The sequence below is a fragment of the Heptranchias perlo genome, chromosome 28 (assembly GCF_035084215.1).
Source record: "Heptranchias perlo isolate sHepPer1 chromosome 28, sHepPer1.hap1, whole genome shotgun sequence".
Classification (NCBI taxonomy): domain Eukaryota; kingdom Metazoa; phylum Chordata; class Chondrichthyes; order Hexanchiformes; family Hexanchidae; genus Heptranchias; species Heptranchias perlo.
The window spans coordinates 4,461,402-4,483,156 of NC_090352.1; the positions used below are offsets into that span (position 1 = coordinate 4,461,402).

The window sequence follows — 21,755 nt, forward strand, 5'->3', positions numbered from 1 at the left end:
CAGTAGCTCTCTGGCCAATACAAGACTTGAAGAAACTGGAGATGATAATTCATTATTCTCCATGTGCTACCACCAAATCTTGGGAGTGCTCAATTGCTTAGGCTCCAAGAAATTCATTTATTTACTGAATCACAAACTTACAGGGAGATATGATTTGTTACAGTTCCATTAGAGAGATTATTTATAATAGATAGGGATGATAGCACTAGTGATCAGGCCTATAAAATATAGGGAACAGAGTTAGGTTAGATGCCAGGAAGTTTTCTCATCTGGATGAAACTGCTGAAGCATGTGGAATACTGTACCAGGAAATATTGCTAAAGGGTGAGTAGATGTACTATCAACTAGATGGCATGAACTTGATGGACCACATGTTCTTCACTCTAGATTTGTAGCTGCATATGAAATCCAATTAGTCATTGGACTAGACTAGGAGCAACTGCATCTACACTATTTGAATCTCTTCAATCAGGTTTCTGCACCTCCCACAGCACAAACAGCTATACTCCTACTTCCCAGTGACGCCCACAGAGAATGAATAAAAAAGGTCTCAATCAATGCCTTCTCCTCCAGACCTATCCTGGGCGGTCTCCTCCATGTAGCAACTACATAACTTTGAACTCCAAGGTTACTTTAATATATGACTGCATTGGTGCACAGCAGAGAAACTGAAGTTGTAACATTAAGCTGGAGGAAACTGCTGCTTATCCAAGATTGGATTCTGACCAGCAGTCTGGCAGCACAGACAGCAGGAGTTGAGACACCTGTTAAGGAGGTACAGGTGGATGTCAGTAAATGCAAAAGCTGACCCCATATCTTCAGATATCACCAAGATTCTAAACTGAGCAACATCAGGAAATACAATTAGAATCATTAGAACAGTTACAGCACGGAAGGAGGCCATTTGGCCGATCGAGTCAGCGCCAGCTCTATAAAAGAGCAACCCAGCCAGTTGCCCCACCCCCAAGTATTCATCCGGCTCCCTCCCGAAAGCCACGATGGCGTGAAAAATTTTATAAATTAATAAAACCACTTTTTATCACCCAGCTCTGGTGGAAGTAACATTTATAACAGCCTATTAAAAAAAATTCTGAATAAAAATGCCATTTAAATCAAAGCTGCTTTTATGGGCTGGAAATCCCTGCAAAGATTTTTTTATAGGCCTACTTCTGAGAGAGAATGATGTGGAGATGCCGGTGATGGACTGGGGTGGACAAATGCAAGGAGTCGCACAACACCAGGTTATAGTCCAACAGCTTTATTTGAAATCACAAAATTTCGGAGCTTTGCTCCTTAGTCAGGTGAGTGAAGAGTTGCATAAAAGGCACAGCATATATAGTCAGAGAACAATGCCTGGTGATTACAGATAATCTTTCTAACTGCCCTTTATCACACCTCAGCATTCTTGGATGTAATATTCTTGGATGTAATGTTTCCCTGACTAACTTGTCTGAACACCATTCACTCCTTTGATTGCTGTGATTATCTCTGCCGAGGTGTGATAAGGGCAGTTAGAAAGATTATCTGTAATTACCAGGCATTGTTCTGACTATATATGTGGTGCCTTTATGCAACTCTTCACACACCTGACGAAGGAGCAAAGCTCCAAAAGCTTGTGATTTCAAATAAAGCTGTTGGACTATAACCTGGTGTTGTGTGACTCCTTACATCGGAGAGAGAACAGATTTAAATTAGAATACTTGGCCTAAGCTTCAATTATTTCCTTGGCCTTCATTGCCAAATTATATTTGTGGAAATGTCTTTAATTCTGCTGCCTAGGGCCCTTTCTTCATTGACTCCACCTTGCTGCAGAACTTCAGCATTTTGTTCCAGTGAAGTTAGAACTTAATCTCAAGGAAATTCCATCTTCAGTTTCTTTAGCTGTGCTTTCTCAGTCACACCTCTTACCTGCTTCCCAATACTTCAGCATATTCCAGCACAGTACTTCTGTTGCACTCCATTCTGCATCCATTAGCTTCCAAACATGGGCCAAGGATTGTCCTGGACTGTTTCCAGCCCTCAGTATGCCATGCTTAAATGCTCATAAAATTCAATCGCACACAATGCACCTACCCCCCCCCCCCCACCGCTGCCACACCAAATCTCAGCCAGTGCTGTGCTCCCACAAATGCCTAGCCACCCCTTCTCTTTCCTCCTACTCCCCCCACCAAATCATACCAACCTCAACTCCTCCCCCAGCAAGGTGTTCCCAAAGCCCAGCATCTAAAAGTCTTCGAGCTCCTCTTTCCTTCCATCCCCCCACTCCACAAAAATGTCCAATGCCAGCACAAATTTCAAAGTTCTGAATTCAAATGTTATCCTCCAGGAAAGCTCTGAACAGCAATATATCAGCCAGAATTTAACTGATTTTCACAAACAAAATGAAGCATCAATTCATCAAACTTTGAAAGCTAGTATATACTAGCTGATCTCCCATAACTACACTCCAAAGCAGACAAATACACATAGGAGAAAAACTAGTTAGTGAGAAATGACTCATAAAATCAGTGTATTTTTATACCTTGCAGTACAGAAATCTAGAATACACTAGGTTGCAAAAAAAAATTAAAGACCAGCAGGAAGGACCATTAATTTAGATTAGAGGGAGGCTTGGAACAGAAGTCCTGATGTAAAAAAAGTTATTAAATCAAACAAACACTACACACCAGTGCAATTTCCATTGCCAAATGTTTTTATACGTTCTATATATTTCTTTATCTTCACTTATAAAAGTGAGGATTCTAAAATAGTGGACAGTAAAGAGCTACTTCCCCAGATTACATGCAATTTACTGTGGATAAGGAAAACTATTCTCCAGGGACCAGTCAGGAGTCAGTTGGAGATCTTATAAACTTACCAAATTTACATTGAAGATACATATCTTCACCCAGCAAGAATGTAACCTCTGACTCACCAACAAGCAATGCCCCATCAGTCTACTCTCAATCAGCAAAGTGATGGAAGGTGTTGTCAGTGTTATCAAGCAGCATTTGCTCACCAATGCTCAGTTTGGGTTCCACCAGGACCACTCTGCTCCAGACTTAAATTACAGCCTTGGTCCAAAGGGACAAAAGAGCTGAATTCCAGAGGTGAGGTGAAAGAGTGACTGCCCTTTACATCAAGGCAGCATTTGAACAAATGTGGCACCAAGGAGCTCTAGTAAAATTGGGAATCAGGGTGAAAACTCTCCAGTGGCTAGAGTCATACCTCAAAGGAAAATGGTAGTGGCTGTTGGAGGCCAATCATCTCAGCCCCAAGACACTGCTGCAGGCATTCCTCAGGGCAGTGTCCTAGGCCCAACCATCTTCAGCTGCTTCAATGACCTTCCCAGGTCAGAAATGGGGATGTTCATTGATGATTGCAGTGTTCAGTTCCATTCACAACCCTTCAGATAATGAAGCAGTCCATGCCCACATGGAGCAAGACCTGTGCCAGACAAGTGCCAGGCAATAACCATCTTCAACAAGAGAGTCTAACCACCTCCATGACATTCAACAGCATTACCAGCGCCAAATCCCCCACCATCAACATCCTGGGGATCACCATTGACTAGAAATGTAACTGGACCAGCCACATAAAATACTGTGGCTACAGAGCAGGTCAGAGGCTGGGTATTCAGCATAGAGTGACTCACCTGACTCCCCAAAGCCTTTCCACCTAAAAAGGCACAAGTCAGGAGTGTGATGGAATACTCCCCACTTGCCTGGATGAGTGCAGCTCCAACAACACCCAAGAAGCTCGACACCATCCAGGACAAAGCAGCCCGTTTGATTGGCACCCCATTCAGCACCCGAAACATTCACTCCCTTCACTGCCAGTGCAACGTGGCTGCAGTGTGTACCATCTACAGGATGCACTGCAGCAACTCGCCAAGGCTTCTTTGACAGCACCTCCCAAACCCACAATCTCTACCACCTAGAAGGACAAGGGCAGCAGGAACATGGGAACAACATCACCTGCATGTTCCCCTCCAAGTCACACACCTTTCAGACTTGGAAATATATAGCCATTCCTTCATTGTCACTGGGTCAAAATCTTGGAACTCCCTACCTAACAGCACTGTGGGAAAACCCTCACCACACTAACTGCAGTGGTTCAAGAAGGTGGCTCACCACCACCTTCTCAATTGCAATTCGGGATGGGCAATAAATACTGGCCTTGCCAGCGACACCCACATCCCATGAATGAATAAAAAAAGTGAATATTTCTAGCAGTTGTAGTTTGAGTGTAGCCATTCCATATGCAAATGATCAAGGTCAGACAAAATTTTATCAGTCGTGTTTAAAAATGCTTTACACTAAATCACTATGGAACAGTTTCCTTGCTCGCAAACTTATGAAACAGTTGGACACAGCTTTTCAATCTAAAAAAAGGAGCTCAACATTACTTCCCCAACCTTCACTCAGCTATGTACCTGGACTCTTGAAAGCAAGAAACATTTAATGTTTACACACTGTAGATTATTAAAGAGGCAACAATTCCAGGACAGATACTTGAATCATAAGGTCATCTGCATTTAAGATTACATTACAGCTTTGTTCCTCACTTGTAATGCTGCAGATGTTTTTTTTTGTTAAACAGAATGCTGTTTAGATTTATTGCTGATACAGCACCATTACAATGAGTATTAAAAGAATCAAGTTCCCTGATGGCTCACCAACAGCCACAAACTAGGGAGACCCCAGGTGTTCAAAAGGCCATGGATAGCATGAGGGGTTGTAATTGCACTCACCTTGAGCTGAAGGTGCAGAGGCCTAGGGGAAGGAGAGAGAACGAGGAACAAAAAAAACTCGGCTTTCATTCTCAACTACTATCCAGTTACCCATGCTGCAAAGCACAAGTATGACTGGACAGGACTCCGCTGCAATACTTCCCAATAGCCTGGAATCTTAACGGTCAGGTTTACATGCCCAAGTGACCACATTCTCAACAAAAGGTACTGCAAAATTATGTCTCAGCATAATTCAGTACTCATGGGGGTTTGGAAACAGAGGGGCAAAAAGGAGGAAAATTCTGCATGTGCAAATATTAATCATTATAGTAAGCAGGTCATGAATATATGTAGTGCACAATAGGATTTAAAACAGTTAAATTGAATTTTTGATGGCACTATGTACCATTAGTTTTCAGTGATTTAAAAAAGGTAAATTTGAGTTGACCCATATTTCTTAAAATACATTAGGCAAGGCAGCAATTCCTGTACTGACTTTTTTTTAAAGACATTATTTAAAAGTTCTCAACTATCCCACAATGCAGTGAGATAATTAGGTCAAACAGGGTCAGACAGCTCAGTTTCCTCCAACACTGCGTCATAACAAACTGCAGTTTCAGCTTTTGGCAGTAGGACTCAACTTCAGACTTGCAGCACATATCCTGACCGAGGACACCATGGTCTGTTGAGCTGCAACCATTCCCAACCCAAGATCATTCCCTGAAGCATTTGAACAAGGAAAAGCAATTCTACATTACAGGTTGTTATAGTATATAAAACAGCATGGCAATAACTAAGCCATCACGAGACTGCAATTTTATGTATTTAATTTAACATTCCTTTCCTTCCCCCCACCTGGTCAGTTTCCCCCCCCACCAAACTTGGCATTTTATAATCACCATTGTCTGCAAACTTCTTTCAAACAGCACCTAAATGTTAATGTTCAGGCAATGCAGCCTGAAGAGGGACAGTTCACATTAAGTTACAAGGTTGAACACTGATTTTTTACAACCGCAGTACCGCCCAACTTAATAAAAGCAACCCAACAAAGATGTATTAATAGTCATCAAGTAAGCTAGCAGGCAGCACCATCACCAACATCTTTCCCCTCGCCAAGGTAGGGAGGCCTTGTATTTTCATGTTCAGATTAAATGAACCAACAAAAACACACGAACAGAAGAATAAGCAGTTAGTTAAGCAACTTGCAAATGCCACAGGCGGAGTTCTGAATTTTGTGGTGCTCAGCATTAGACTCACTCCAACAGCAACAAGAAATTCTTAAAAGCAGTTACCTCTGTATTCCTTCACATTGAAGAAAGGATTTTAATTATATCATTGAGGAAAAAAATTGTATTTTGAACTTCATTTTCCTGTGAGGATTCCATGTATAACAGATTGAGGCACACAACATACTGGGCAAGGGAAAAACAGCTGCTCTACAGAAAATGGCTCAGTGTAGAATGGAGATTTTTGTTGGTGACAATTTGAAGCGGCATGGTGAACATGAAATACACAGAATTAAAAGCCACTTAACACTAGTGCTGGCCTTAAACCATATTACATTGTAAGTGAATGAAATTTTTATCAGCATTAAATCAAAGCACAAATAGAATTGTCAGTTGAACATTTGTTAAGATCTAAAATTAGAAGTGGGTGCAGTATTGATATTCAACCAGAAGTCACCAAGACATACCTGGGGCAAACTGCTTCAGCCTTTGAACAGGAGAGTTCTCTTGTGTCTTGGCCCTCAACTAACATCACTAAAGCAGATTATCTGGTCATTTATCTCATTGCTGTTTGTGGGACCTTGCTGTGCACAAATTGGCTATGTTTCCTCCATTATAAAACAGTGACTTCACTTCAAAAGTAATTCATTGCCTATGAAACACTTCAGGACATCCCAAGATCATAAATGGCACAATATAAATGCAAGTTCTTTCTTCTTGCACTTGAACTGTTAGGTCTTGTATAAATAGTAAAATGTTTGAACAAAGGATTTTTTTTGTTGGAAATTATGCATCAATATCTGAATTTTACCAGCTTGCAGTTTCTGCATCCTTGGTGTACTAACTGGCAAAGCAACCCTGATTCAATCAGCCTCCAATATCAAAATCCACCACTTGCACTCATTAACCACCTGGCATTCACTAATGATTAAGGCACCAAGTGGAAGGTTGCATTGCAAAATACTAAAAACCCAACCATATTTACAGTTGAGACAAGAATTTTAGGAGCCATGGACAAGACACAAAAATAGACCCCAATGTTTAGCTAGAAGTCGAATGGCATTTATCAGACATAGGATTCCAGGGTAGAGCAGGACTGGGTGAAATAGAAAGTTAAAAATAGTAAAACAGTGCTATGCCACTTGAGTACCAGACTTTTGCTGATGGGAGAACCACAGGCGTCAATGCGGAAAGGTACTAGCATTCATTTACATGGTCAGAAACTCTGTATGCAAGAAATGGGGGTGATAACCTGCACACCACTATGGTAAGGCATTAGCTTTTGGCAATTTTATTTTTTCCCCCAGCAATGCCAGCAGACCTCCAAGTTACATGATAGTTCTTTATAATGGATGTGTTACAGAAATTATGTAATAGATAGATAAAATTATATCTGGTAATCATGCATTAAACTGCACTACTCAAAGCTATGGCCGTTCTCCTGTAATTCCCTTCAGGTCACAATAGTTGTCTGTTTTGATCCTTTTTGCTCTAAGTACAACAGGCATACAAATTATATTGTACCTATTTTGTTTGTCTTTGCTTTTGAATGCCATTCTTATGTACTGAGTAATGTAAAAAAAGTTGAGATATGATCATTTGATTTTGTGGCACTAAGTGAATGGTAGCCATGGGGGCGAAAAAGGAAATTTGATTGTTTCTTCACTGTTTTGGATTTGTGCAGCTTTCATCAATTGGATATTTATAAGTAACCAGACAGATACATGACTGAGACAACTAGTACTTTTTAAAACCTAGACTCATGTAACAGCCAAGACCACACCTCCAGGGTAACATCACAGAAGCATGCCAAGCAGGTTTCAACTTAATAGACAAGGTCTTGATTGACTCATAACTAGACATGATCATTGTTTGCTCAATGCAGGATTTAGTTATAAAAGTATATATTTTTAAAATTTGTTCATGGGACGTGGGAGTGCCTGGCAACACCAGCATTTATTGCCCATCCCTAATTGCCCTTGAGAAGGTGGTGAGCTGCCTTCTTGAACTGCTGCAGTCAGTGTGAAGGTTCTCCCACAGTACTGTTAGGTAGGAAGTGCCAGGATTTTAACCTAGTGATGAAGGAACGGCGATATATTTCCAAGTTGGGATGGTGTGACTTGGAGGGGAATGTGCAGGTGGTATTGGTCCCACGTTCCTGCTGCCCTTGTCCTTCTAGGTGGTAGAGGTCATGGGTTTGGGAGGTGCTGTCCAAGAAGCCTTGGCAAGATGCCATAGTGCATCCTGTAGATGGTACACTGCAGCCAGGTACACTGGTGAAGGAAGTGAATGTTTAGGGTAGTGGATAGGGTACCAATCAAGTGGGCTGCTTTGTCCTAGATGGTGTCAAGCTTCTTGAGTGTTGTTGAAGCTGCACTCATCCAGGCAAGTGGAGAGTATTCCATCACACTCCTGACTTGCGCCTTGTGGTTGGTGGAAAGGATTTGGGGGAAGTCAGGAGGCAAGTCACTTGCCACAGTATTATGTGGCTGGTCCAGTTAAGTTTCTGGTCAATGGTGACCCCCAGGATGTTGTTGGTGGGGGATTCAGCAATGGTAATGCTGTTGAATGTCAAGAGGAGGTGGTTAGACTCTCTTGTTGGAGATGGTCATTGCCTGGCGCGAATGTTACTTGCCACTTATCAGCCCAAGCCTGGATGTTGTCCAGGTCTTGCTGCATGCGGGCACAGACTGCTTCATTATTTGAGGGGTTATGAATGGAACTGAACAGTGTAATCATCAGTGAACATCCCCATTTCTGACCTATGATGGAAGGAAGGTCAATGATGAAGCAGCTGAAGATGGTTGGGCCTAGGACACTGCCCTGAAGAACTACTGCAGCAATGTCCTGGGACAGAGATGATTGGCCTCCAACAACCACTACCACCTTCCTTTGTGCTAGCCACTGGAGAGTTTTCCCCCGATTCCCATTGACTTCAATTTTACTAGGGCTTCTTGGTGTCACACTCTGTCAGATGCTGCCTTGATGGCAAGGGCAGTCACTCTCACCTCACCTCGAATTCAGCTCTTTTGTCCACGTTTGGACCAAGGCTGTAATGAGGTCTGGAGCCGAGTGGTCCTGGCAGAACCCAAACTGAGCATCGGTAAGCAGGTTATTGGTGAGTAAGTGCCGCTTGATAGCACTGTCGTCGACACCTTCCATCACTTTGCTGATTGAGTGTAGACTGATGGGGCGGTAATTGGCCGGATTGGATTTGTCCTGCTTTTTGTGGACAGGACATACCTGGGCAATTTTCCACAGTCGTCAGCTAGATGCCAGTGTTGTAGCTGTACTGGAACAGTTTGGCTAGTGGCGCAGCTAGTTCTGGAGCACAAGACTTCAGCACTGCAGCTGGGATGTTGTCGGGACCCATAGCCTTTGTTGTATCCAGTGCACTCAGCCGTTGCTTGATATCAGAGTGAATTGAATTGGCTGAAGACTGGCTTCTGTGATGGTGGGAATATCGGGAGAAGGCAGAGATGGATCATCCACTCAGCACTTCTGGCTGAAGATGGTTGCAAACACTTCAGCCTTGTCGTTTGCACTCATGTACCAGCCTCTGCCATAATTGATAATGGGGATGTTCACGGAGCCTACTCCTCCTGTTAGTTGTTTAATTGTCCACCACCATTCATGACTGGATGCAGCAGGACTGCAGAGCTTTGATCTGATCTGCTGGTTGTGGAATTGCTTAGCTGTCTATAGCATGTTGCTTCTGCTGTTTAGCATGCATCAGTCCTGTGTTGTAGCTTCACCAGGTTGGCACCTCATTTTTAGGCATGCCTGGTGCTGCTCCTGGCATGCTCTTCTACATTCCTCATTGAACCAGAGTTGATCCTCTGGCTTGTTGGTAATGGTCGAGTGAGGAATGCGCCAGGCCATGAGGTTACAGATTGTGCTGGAATACAATTCTGCTACTCCTGACCCACAGCACCTCATGGATGCCCAGTTTGGAGCTGCTAGATCTGTTCTGAATCTATCCCATTTAGCACAGTGGTAGTGCCATACATGATGTCCTCAGTGTGAAGACAGGACTGTTTTGACAAGGACTGTGCAGTGGTCATTCCTACCAATGCTGACATGGACAGATGCATCTGTGACATGTAGATTGGTGAGGATGAAGTCAAGTAGGTTTTTCCCCTCATGTTGGTTTGCTCACCACCACAGGCCCAGTCTGGTAGTTATGTCCTTCAGGACTCAGCCAGTAGTTGTGCTATCAAGCCACTCTTGATGATAGACATTGAAGTCCCCCACCCAGAGTACATTCTGTGCCCTTGCTACCCTCAGTGCTTCCTCCAAGTGGTGCTCAACATGGAGGACTGATTCATCAGCTGAGGGAGGACGGTAGGTGGTAATCAGCAGGAGGTTTCCTTGCCCATGTTTGACCTGATGCCATGAAATTTCATGGGGTCCAGAGTCAATGTTGAGGACTCCCAGGGCCACTCCCTCCTGACTGTATATCACTGTCCTGTCACCTCTGGTGGGTCTGTCCTGCTGGTGGGACAGGACATACCAGGGATGGTGATGGCAGAGTCTGGGACGTTGGCTAAAAAGGTATGATTCTGTGAGTATGGCTACGTCAGGTTGTTGCTTGACTAGTCTGTGGGACAGCTCTCAATTCTGGCACAAGTCCCCAGATGTTAGTGAGGAGGGCTTTGCAGGGTCAACTGGGCTTGGTGCCAATACCTGTTTTATTCTTATGACTTTTTGTAGCAATTATACAACTGAGTTGCTGGCTAGGCCATTTCAGAGGGTGATTATTCCAGATTTTTAAAATTTAATTAATTGAATTTAAATTCCCCAGCTGCCATGGTGGGATTTGAACTCATGACTCCAGATTATTAGTCCAGGCCTCTGGATTACTAGCCCAGTAACAACCATTATGCTACCAAACCTGTATAACTTGTACTTTGTACCACTTACACTAAGTCAGACCATACAAAGCCAAATGCACTGAAAAATCTGCCACTGGATTTAAATGGAAATTATGGTCATTCCCAATAAGCAAATAAAACTTATAGCACCAGGAGTACTAATTTTAGTTTATACTCAACAATTCACAATAGACAACCTGTACAGTCTAGTTTTAGTCCCCAGGTACAGCTCTAATTTGACTACAGTATAGCCTATTACACATTTTGGTGCCTCCCAGATGTGTCATAGCTTTTCAGGTGCTGAACATTCATTTGGATCAGTGCCTGCCAGTCACCACCTTTAGAACCCAAGTCAATCAGCACATTAATATTTGTGGAAAATTTGTAATGTACAAAGACAAACTGAACTTTTGCCAGACCAGTATGACTGACATTTCACTTACTACAGGTGAAGCACAAGTGCAGGCATTGCAGCAAGACACTCCACCCACATTCAAGTCACTACATCAAATGTACCATTCTTTGCCAAGACAGTGAAGTGGCCCAAGCAACCAGACATCACCAATAGCCTTCATGACACATTAAATCAAGTCACCATCTTGCAGACTAAATCACACTAACTGTACAACACATTAATAAAGAACATGGGAGCTTATCAACTATTTATTTCTACTAGAGACAACCCTGTAAGTTAGCAGTAATACCATCGGAGAAACAACCCTCTTTGGGAAGTTTGCCCAATGGGTCTTGCACCTGATCTGCCACCTTGGGTTCCAGTCACAGACTGACCCCTCAGCCCATCCTCATAAGCCAGCAGTGTGCTTTCATTGTAGTTCCCAAATCAGAGATATTGGCAGCCAGACTAGTGGTTCTGTTGCTTCATCTGCTCCACAATATAAAAAAGGGCAGATTGAGCAGCGACAGACCCAGATTATATTACACAACGACTTCCAATGGAAGGTCCAATATAAATGGGATGTGAAAAGGCACAATGCCAATGAGATTGTGTAAATCAAGATCAGTATTACTGTGCTAACACCATCACCTCTAACGTTCCCACCCAACACCATTGTGGGAGCACTATCACAAGGACTGTATTGTTCAAGGAGAAGACCCATTACCAGAGAAATTCAGGATAGGCAATAAATGCCATTTGAGCTATGGATCAGCATACCACCATGTCCTTGTGTAGACTAGAAAAAAAAGACGACTTTTGACTGAAACATATCAGATACAGACTGGCACAGAGCTATAGAATTAATAGTTTAAGTAATCGAATACATCACAATTGCCAACACTAAACATTTACTCCAGAAAATGTCAGTGCTGTTTTTCATAAGATCTTCATATTTATCCATCAATGACTTGGTTGAAGGGACCAAATATATGGTTGCTAAATTTGCTGATGACAAAAAGGTAGGAACGACAGCAAGTTGTGAAGAGGACTTAAGGAGTCTGCAAAGGGAAGTAGATAGGTTAAATGAGTGGGCAAAAAATTGGCAGATGGAGTATAATGTGAACTTGTCCACTTCAGCAGGAGGAATAGAAAAGCAGTATATTATTTAAATGGAGAGAGGTTGCAGAACTGAGGTACAGAAGGATCTGGGTGTCCTAGTACATGAATCACAAAAAGTTAGTATGCAGGTACAGCAAGTGATTAGGAAGGCAAATGGAATGGAATATAAAAGTAGAGATGTTTTGCTACAGTTGTACAGGGCATTGGTGAGATCACATCTAGAATACTGGGTACAGTTTTGGTCTCCTTATTTAAGAAAGGACATAATTGCTTTGGAGGCTGTTGAGAAGGTGCACTCAACTGATTCCTGGGATGAGGGAGGTTACCTTATGAGGAAAGGTTGGACAAGTTGAGCCTGTATACACTGGAGTTTAGAAGAATGAGAGGTGATGCTTATTGAAAGAAGATCCTGAGGGGATTAGAAGGGGTAGATGCTGAGGTTTCCCCTTGTGGGAAAGACTAGAACTAGGGGCTACAGTTTAAAAATAAGGGGTCTCCCATTTAAGTCAGAAATTAGGACAAATTTTTCCTGAGGGTCGAGAGTCTGTGGAACTCCCTTCCCCACAGCGGTGGAGGCAGGGTCATGAATATTTTTTTAAGGCTGAGTTAGATAGATTCCTGATTACCAAGGGAGTCAAAGGTTATAGTAGGTAGATGGGAGTAGGGTTGAGGTAACAATCAGATCAGCCACGATCTTATCAAAGGGCAGAGCAGGCTCAAGGGGCCTACTCCTGCTGTATGTTTGTATGTTGGTTTGAGGGACAAGCTAAATGCAAACAAAGATATTTGACTGAAACTTTAGATATTTCCTGCAGTACTACAGCCAGTATATTGCATATCATTTATGAATTAAATATAAATTATGGTATTCTAGCACAAACAAGTCTACAGAGGTGCTGTCTGAACAAACATTTTCTTCCCTCCCATAATTAACTGCAGATTGTAATGTAAGCTCATCAATAAGCAAGCATTCCTTCTCCAATTCCCTTGTTGCTCACTAAACACCTGTATGAAGGAGAAACAAATTTGCTGCAGAAACAAACTTACTCTGCAGTAGTTTCAGTTAAGTGGAGAACACAAGAACAGTACCACTGTTATTAGGATCAATTTTACAGTACAGTGTAACCATTGCATGTTTCTTCCACCAAGCAGTTAGCTATTAAAATTGGTTTCCAAGTTTCAAATATAAAGAACACTTTCAGCCTTACTGCAGGATTTGAAAACATCCCATTCCACAAGATGCTGTGTTGGCTGTGATGAAATTTTCTATTGTACAAATTGGTCCCCATAACAGCTGCTTATTCAAGTAGATTAATTTATATGGCTTAAGGCCATCCTGCAGCTATGGTATTGTGGCAATAAACTACTGTACAGCCACCACTTTCCTAGAACAAAACAATGCTCAATAACCAAGTCTACTAGCAAAAATCCAGAAGCTGAATTTATAAATTTAAAATGGCACAGCAGTTTGTTTAAGCACCAAAATGCCATACCAGAATTGAACTGCAGATTCATAAACAAAGGTTCCCAGCAGAGACCATGATGTACGGCACAGGTTGGAAACAAAGAGGGCTAATTAACCCAAGCCATCTACACATTGCAGAAAGAACTGCTTTGGTAGAGGCCAGCTACTGGCCTTTTCTTCCTCAGCCAAAGGCATGGTGCAGGAAAAAAAAAGTACAGCTTTCAACTTTAAAAGTTGTTATGAAGTGGAACATCCATATCTGCCATACTTGGCAAGACCCTTTGGTGTATAACAAAAGTCGACAGGTAATCAAAGCCCCTTCCTCTTGGAAAGTGGCGATTTAAAAAAACCATTGGTACTGCAACCAACTGAAGGCCCGAGGAGGGGGGGGGGGGGGGGGAGGGTACATTTCAAACAAGAAAACCCAGGTAAGCAAACCCAACTTTAAAAAGAACCTAGATGCTGCAGCTTGCAATTTGCATTCAGTAGAAGTTATTGCCAGCACCTTCAAAAGTAATGATACAATAAAACGAAATTCTAATTTACTAAACAGGCAGAATACATTGCAAGAGTATAAATACTTACTGCAGTACATTACATGAACTTGTCACATTGATAAATTACATGCTGGCAAGAATGTCAAGTAGATTGTGTGCTTTTTTTTCCCCCTGTTGCAGTGGCAGGGGATGTTTTAATTACAAATTCTGAAAACTATTCATAGAGTGCATGGGGAATGACAAGAAGCAGATGTCATTTAACAAGAACAGTGTCCAAGAATGGGAAAGGAGAATATGGCTATGAAAATACAAGCTAAATAGTGTTATTGTACAGGACAATACAAGAGAGATCTGGAGGCACGTTTGGAAAGCTCACTGAAAGGCAGCAAGGAAGTATAAATGAATTGAACAGAAATGGGTTTGATGAATAAATTCACAGAGAGAAAGACTCCAGCTCACGAGGGAAGGTGAACAGGCCACAGATTTAACAGTGTGGATGTATATATGAATACACTGACTATATTCACCAAGCTCTGTCGAGTAGTTAAATCTGTGCACCTTCCCTTGCATCTCTGGCCACTTGCAGCACTTCAGGAGACAGTAGAAGCAGATATTGTGAGCAAATTCAAAATAAGAGTTCAATACATATTTGACAAAAGTGAGGGGGGGGGGCATGAAAGCAGTGCATCATACTTCTGTTATTTAGTACCAGCTAGATGGAAAATAATCATCAGTCCTATCCCCAAACAGTGCCATGCTCATATGATCTAGGCTTAAAATGGTAGCCATCTGCCATTCTTCATGGGTACACAAGTTAATGGCAATATGACATTTGATGAATCAACCTAACCTTTACTACTCAGCAAGTATAGTTCCAAGCCACATGTTCTCAAAGTAATTACAAGGATGAGGGACTTCAGTTATGTGGAGAGACTAGAGAAGCGGGAAGGTTCTCCTTGAAGCAGAGAAGGAGATTGGAGAGGGGTTTAATAGAGGTGTTCAAAACCCAAGTGTTTTGAATGAGTAAAGGAGAAACTGTTTCCACTGGTGGATGGGTCAGTGATCCATTCTTCACACCCTTGCAAAAGGGGTAAAACTGGAAAATTCCTCTACTCCAGCAGTTTGGAAAGTGTTGTAATATACATCCTTTCAAAAAACAGGCAGCATGCTAAAAGCAGTTTGCAGTCACAGCAATTTGAAACAAACAATTGTGAATTCTGGACACTTTTCAATGCTGTGGTTTCCCTGGTACCAAGTTACACGGTGAACCAAATATTTTTGTACACCGTAATGCATTTTCCAATACAAGACCAGCATATTTATTTTTACCATGGATGTGCAATACTTACCAGAACCAAGATACACGTAATACTATTAAAATTCTAGGTATTGTTGTTCCTTTATAGAAGGCAGCATCTGCAGATATTGTTGAACTACTGCCAAATGCCCTCCAATAACTCACCCACGTGGCCAGCCTTCAAGTGAGAGCCTAGACAAAATATTGGCAGGCTATTCAATTGTGGGGGCAGGGAGCATCATTACATAGTCAGCCTAGCAATTGAACAGAAACTTTGGTCAAAACTACAAACTTTGGTCAAGTACAAGCCTAGCACATCCAAGGTCAATTGTAGCTTTCCTACCACCACTCTACACTAATTCAACATAGACCAAGAGTCATTTTCAGACATTCTTGCTCTATCTGGCTCAGGGCCAGACAGTGAATTTATTCACTGGACAGCTAATGTTCAAAAGACCAATCGTTCAACTTCACTGAAAGGTACCAGTGGATGAGACACTAGAAATCACATTTCAGCTTGCATTGCAGGGCATAAGCTCAATTTTAAAATGTGAGCCAAATATATATCAAATCATGCAAAATACATTTTTAAAAGCCTTTATATGCTTGTAAGGCTAGCCTAGAAATGAGTATTTACTTCCAACATTTTCCCTCCCCCCTCTGTCCAAATGTAGCACCCTCATACTGTCCTGGTGACAATCAGCTAACTCAGCACAGACCAGGAATCAATTTCTTCAAATTCACCTAACTTATGGATCACATAGGCAAGGGAATAAGAAATAGTAATTTTATGGGGCTAGGTGATCCTCAGATTGCTCAAGTCCAAGCAGGTAAAGATCACCTAGAGCCAAAAAAATTACTATTTCTTGTACCTCTTACAAGCCTGACAAATGGTAAACTCCTGAATTTCTGAGTGCCAAGTTCCTCCACAGCCCTTATCTGTGGAAGGGTAATTTTGTGCAATTTGGCTGGTGACTAGACAAATCATAACCTTAAACCCCAAGGAAAAAAAAAACTAGGTCTGCAATACATGTTTAATAATTAATCAGCTTAAGCATCTCCTTGGCTCAGTTGGCAATACCCTCACTTCAAGTCAGAAGGTTGTGGGTTCAAGGTCCACTTCAGGACTTCAGCACATAACCTAAGCTGAAGCTTTGTGCACTGAAGTGCTGTATGTCATAGATACTGGTAAAATGGAGTTCCATCTGCCTGGACAGGAGTACAGTAAAAATCCTATGGCAATATTCAAGAAGGGGTAGGGGTGGCTAGCTTGGTATCCAAGCTGACTCCGCTCAACCAAAAACTGGTTATCCATTGCAATTACCATTTGTCTGATCTTGAGTGCAAATTGGCTGCCACGTTTCCCTATGTAACAGTAACTACACTTCAAAAAGTAACTCATTGGATGAGAAGCTCTCTGGGGCATTCTGACAAAAAGGGTGCAATACAAAATTTCGCAGTCCCCACTATTTACACTGCACATGATCATGGGCAGCCACCATATTGGGCAAATGGCACTAACTACTCGTCATTACCATAGGTATCAATTACAAAGACACCACTTAAAATGTATTAAACGCACTGTGCCGTGAGTACTTAATGATTTAAAAGCTCAGGTCTGAGCAGCTCCAACTGCAGGAGGCAGTTGGAAAGTGAAGACTTCAGGATGCTTCATTCAGATGGTTTTACCCCCATAGCTTATAGCAGGTAAATCATATTAGTGTGAACATGCCCACTATATGCAATGGGGACTGTAATTCCTTTTGATCCTTGGGTTTCCATCAGTCACAATAGCTGCTTTTCCAGGAACTTAAGTCTAGTCAGGAGTCAAATACAGTCTACTCTTCTCCCCCCCCCCCCCTTTCCCTACTCTTCCCCAATATTGCACATATTGCAGCTCAACAGAGCTAGTCATGTTCCTTCCTCCCCCTCCAAAAACAACTGGCCATTGTTTTAAGTGTCAATATCCTCATGACCAGACCTCTCAGCTTCAGTGTGCACTACTTGCTGTACAAGTCTTATGCAAGGTTTATTCAAGTAACACCTTAGGACAAAGAATGGCAGCCACACAGAGCCAATCAATGCCCAGATGCTTCAACCTGACCAAAAAAAAACTATGCTGTTAGCTTGGCTCTTGGCAGCATTCTTAACTTGAGATGGTGGTCATAGAATCATTACAATACATAAGGAGGCCATTTGGTCCATCATGCCTGTGCTGACTCAAAGAGCTATCCAATTCTCCTTTGAAAGTTACTATTGTATCTAGTTCCACCACCCTTTCAGGCTGTGCATAAAAAAAATTCTCCTCATCATCTCTGGCTCTTTTGCCTCTGTTCTCTGGGTAACAATCCTTCTGCCAGTGGAAACAGTTTCTCCTTATTTACTCCATCAAACCCTTCATGATTTCAAAAGCCACTATTAAATCTCCCCTTAAGCTCCTCTGCTCTAAAGAGAGCAACTCCAGTTTCACTAGTCACTCCACATAACTGAAGCTCCTCATCCCTGGTACCATTCTAGTAGACCGCGACATCCTTTCTAAAGTGCAGTGCCCAGAATTGGACACAATACCTCAGCTAAGGCATAACCAGTGATTTATAAAGATTTACCATAACTTCCTTGCTTTTGTACCTCTATTAAAGGACCCCAGGTGCTTTTTTAAAAAAAAGCCTTATTACCTTCAAAAAGATTTCAGTATGTAAACCCCCAGGTCTCTCACTCTTCCTACACCCTTTAAAAAGATGGTACCATTTAATTTATATTGCCTTCAGCTGCCTACATAAGAAATAGGAGGAGTAGGCCACACGGCCCCTCAAGCCTGCTCTGCCATTCAATCAGATCATGGCTGATCTTAGACCTCAACTCCACCCGAGACCCTAAGCTCTAGAATTCCCTCCCTAAACCTCCCCGTCTCTACCCTTTTCTCCTCCTTTAAAGATGCTCCTTCAAACCTACCTCTTTGACCAAGCTTTTGAGTCATCTGTCCTAATATCTCCTTATGCAGCTGTGTCAAATTTTGTTTGATAATCGCTCCAGTGAAGCACCTTGAAATGCTTTACTACGTTAAAAAGGCACTATATAAATGCAAGTTATTATTGCCTCTCCTCATCCTTCTAAAATGTATTACTTCACACTTCTCTGCATTAAATGTCATCTGCCATGTGTCTTCCCATTTCACCAGTCTGTACGTCCTCATGAAGCCTGCTACTATCCTCCTCACTTTACTACTTTTCCAAGTTTTGTGTCGTCATCTGCAAACTTTGAAATTATGCCCTGTATACCTAAGTCCAGGTCATTAACATACATCAAAATGAGTAGTGGTCCCAATACCAATTGCTGGGGGACACCACTATACTTTCCTCCAGTCTGAAAAAACCACCATTCACCACTACTCTACTTTGTCTGAGCCAATTTTGTATCCACACTGCCACTTTAATCCCATAGGCTTCATTTTGCTAACAAGTCTATTACGTGGTGCTTTATCAAATGCCTTTTGAAAGTCCATATACACAACATCAACCCTCTCCGTTACTTCAAAGAAAACAATCAAGTAAGTCGAACACAATGTGCCTTCAACAAATCTGCACTGGCTGTCATTGATTAATCCATGTTTTCCCAAGTGACAATTTGTCCCAGAATATTGTCTCAAAGTTTCCCCCGTCATCAGAATCAGGCTGACTGGCTTGTAGTTTACCCTGTTCCTTTTTTGAACAGGGGTGTAACATTTGCAACCCTCCAGTTCTCTGCACCATTCCCATATCTAAAGAAGGATTGGAAGATTGTGGCCAGAGCCTCAGCTATTTTCACCCTTACTTCCCTCAGCAGCCTAAGATGCATCCCTTTCAGACAGGTGACTTTTCTACTGAGTGCTGCCAACCTTTTAAGTACCTCATCTATTTTTATCCTCACCAATTTCTCTACTACCCCTCCTTTACAGCGACACTGGCAGCATCCTCTTCTTTTGTGACAAAAGATGCAAAATACTCATTCAGTACCTCTGCCGCCACAAGATTTTCTATGTGATCCCTAATCAGCCCCACCCTTTTGTTATTTATGTTTAGATGTCATAGCAAACCCATTCCAGGACATGAGCACATAATCTTCAGCAAAATACTGAGGAAATACTGCACTACCATCTTTCAGATGAGATATTAAATCAAAGATCCATCCACCTGATCAGGCACTATTTAAAGAGAAGGTGGTGTGAGTTCTCCAGTGTCCTACAACTGACTAACGTTCTATGCCAGAACTCCAGGACACACTCCACATGGAAATATATTACCGTTCCTTCATAGTCACTGGGTCAAAATCATGGAACTCCCTATCTAACAGCACTGTGGGAGAACCTTCACCACACGGACTGCAGCAGTTCAAGAAGGCGGCTCACCACTACCTCTCAAGGGCAATTAGGAATGGGCAATAAATACTAGCCTTGCCAGCAACACCCACATCCCATGAACAAATTTTAAAAAACATATTCAACACCTAGCATGGTCAGACTCCTCCATACTGGGAATAAAGTTATGTTCTACTAACATAAGAAACTTCAGGCATTTATTATTATTTTCTACTATGAACACTCCCTCTTATCCACCCACCACACCACATCCCCCATAGAGGCCATTCTTTCACTTCAATGTACAATTTTCCTATCACTACAGGAGAAAAGCAATCTTGCTTGGCATGGCTAAAGAAATGTCACTTTATATAATTTTTAGCACCCATTTAAACAGACATCTTACTGATCCATTAAAATAGCAAGAGTACCCTTCTATATTACATGAATGTATTACTAGCAAGTTTGGTCAGTGTAAAGTTCTGAAGAAAGGAAGGTCATCAACCTGAAACGTTAACTTTCTCTCTCCACAGATGCTGCCTGACCTGCTTGAATGTTTTCAGCAATTTCTGTTTTTATTTCAGATTTTCAGCATCCACAGTATTTTGTGTTAGTTTCAAATTTGTAAATGGGCCAGTTTCTCGAAATCTGTACTCGCATTTTATTCCTGAAAGATTCATACAAGAAACGTTCATAACATGGTTTGCAATCAAAAGCTCTTGGTGCAAATGCTGTACATGCGAGATTCATTTTGGGATTAGAAGGACACTGAAGAGAAAAGAAATTGGGGGGGGGGGGGGGGGGAAGAAGAGAATGGTGACGGCTGTTCCTTTAACTCAAGCCAACAATAGAGGCGCAGACCTCAATTGCCTCTACCTGACACGCTTGGCGCCATACGCATGCGCGGGCGGCCGAGCCGGTCCATGTGTTGGGGGGGGGGGGGGGAAAGCGAGCGAATGACACGCGGGGGGGGGGGGGGTGGAGGAACGCGCGACGGACAGAAGAAAAAAAAAAGGAGAGGGGGGGGGGGTGAGGGAAAGCGCGACCGTAACCGGACAAAGAACCGGGCCTCCGGCTTCAACAGACGGTGAGAACCAATAACCCGAGCTACTCGGCACTTAAAACAGGCAAATAGTCGGTTTAAAAAATAACCGTTTGTACAGACAATCGGGCGCAGTTCGTGAGGTGCCGTTCCGCCCGGTGTTGTGCAACGATCGTCGCCATAGAGAGCCTTAAAAAGGCTCGGAAATAAGGAGGGGAGGGGAGGCGGCGGGCGGGCGGCGGGGAGGAGGTGAAGAGAGATCCCAGCCGCGGACACCGGAGCGGATGCCGCTAATAGCCTTTACCTGCCAGCTGCCTGCGGAGTAAGAGCGCCGATTGCGGCTCTGTCATGATACCGGACCGTGAAGCGCACAAAGGCAATCCCCTCGCGATCCGCGCCGACACGCACCAGCTCCCCCCGCTCGCTTTCTCTTCAAGTTTTATGTTCTCCGGCCTGATCCACGCATGCGCACTGCGACCAGCTCAACCCTCCCCATCTCCGTCTCCGCCGCCGCCGCCGCCCCTTGTGCTTCCGTGCATCCGAACGTGATGTGCCGGTTAGCCCCCGCCCCTTTATTGCTTCCTTCTTTCACGATTGGCGAGTCTTGGGCGAGCGGCGGTGGCTTCTCGCGATCTGGTTGGTTGACCGGGCTGTCAGTCACGCGGACGTCGTCGCCAGGGGAGTCTGCGTCAAGTGTGGTTGAGCCGGCTTCTTGCCTTGTGGCGCTGCTCTCCTCCCCCTCCCCAAATTTGGTAGGAAATGCACAGCGCTCTGCAGATTGGTAGCGCAATTTG

General features: G+C 42.9%; 1 protein-coding gene across 1 annotated transcript in view; it reads right to left on the reverse strand.

The window, feature by feature from the left end:
- Positions 1-21,462, reverse strand: part of ube2g1a (ubiquitin-conjugating enzyme E2G 1a (UBC7 homolog, yeast)) — a 95,641-nt gene extending 74,179 nt beyond the window's left edge. The window contains exon 1 of the mRNA XM_068007946.1: positions 21,266-21,462. Coding sequence (XP_067864047.1) covers positions 21,266-21,311 — 46 coding nt within the window. The 5' untranslated portion in view covers positions 21,312-21,462. The remainder of the gene's footprint in view (positions 1-21,265) is intronic.
- Between the last annotated feature and the right edge of the window lie 293 nt (positions 21,463-21,755).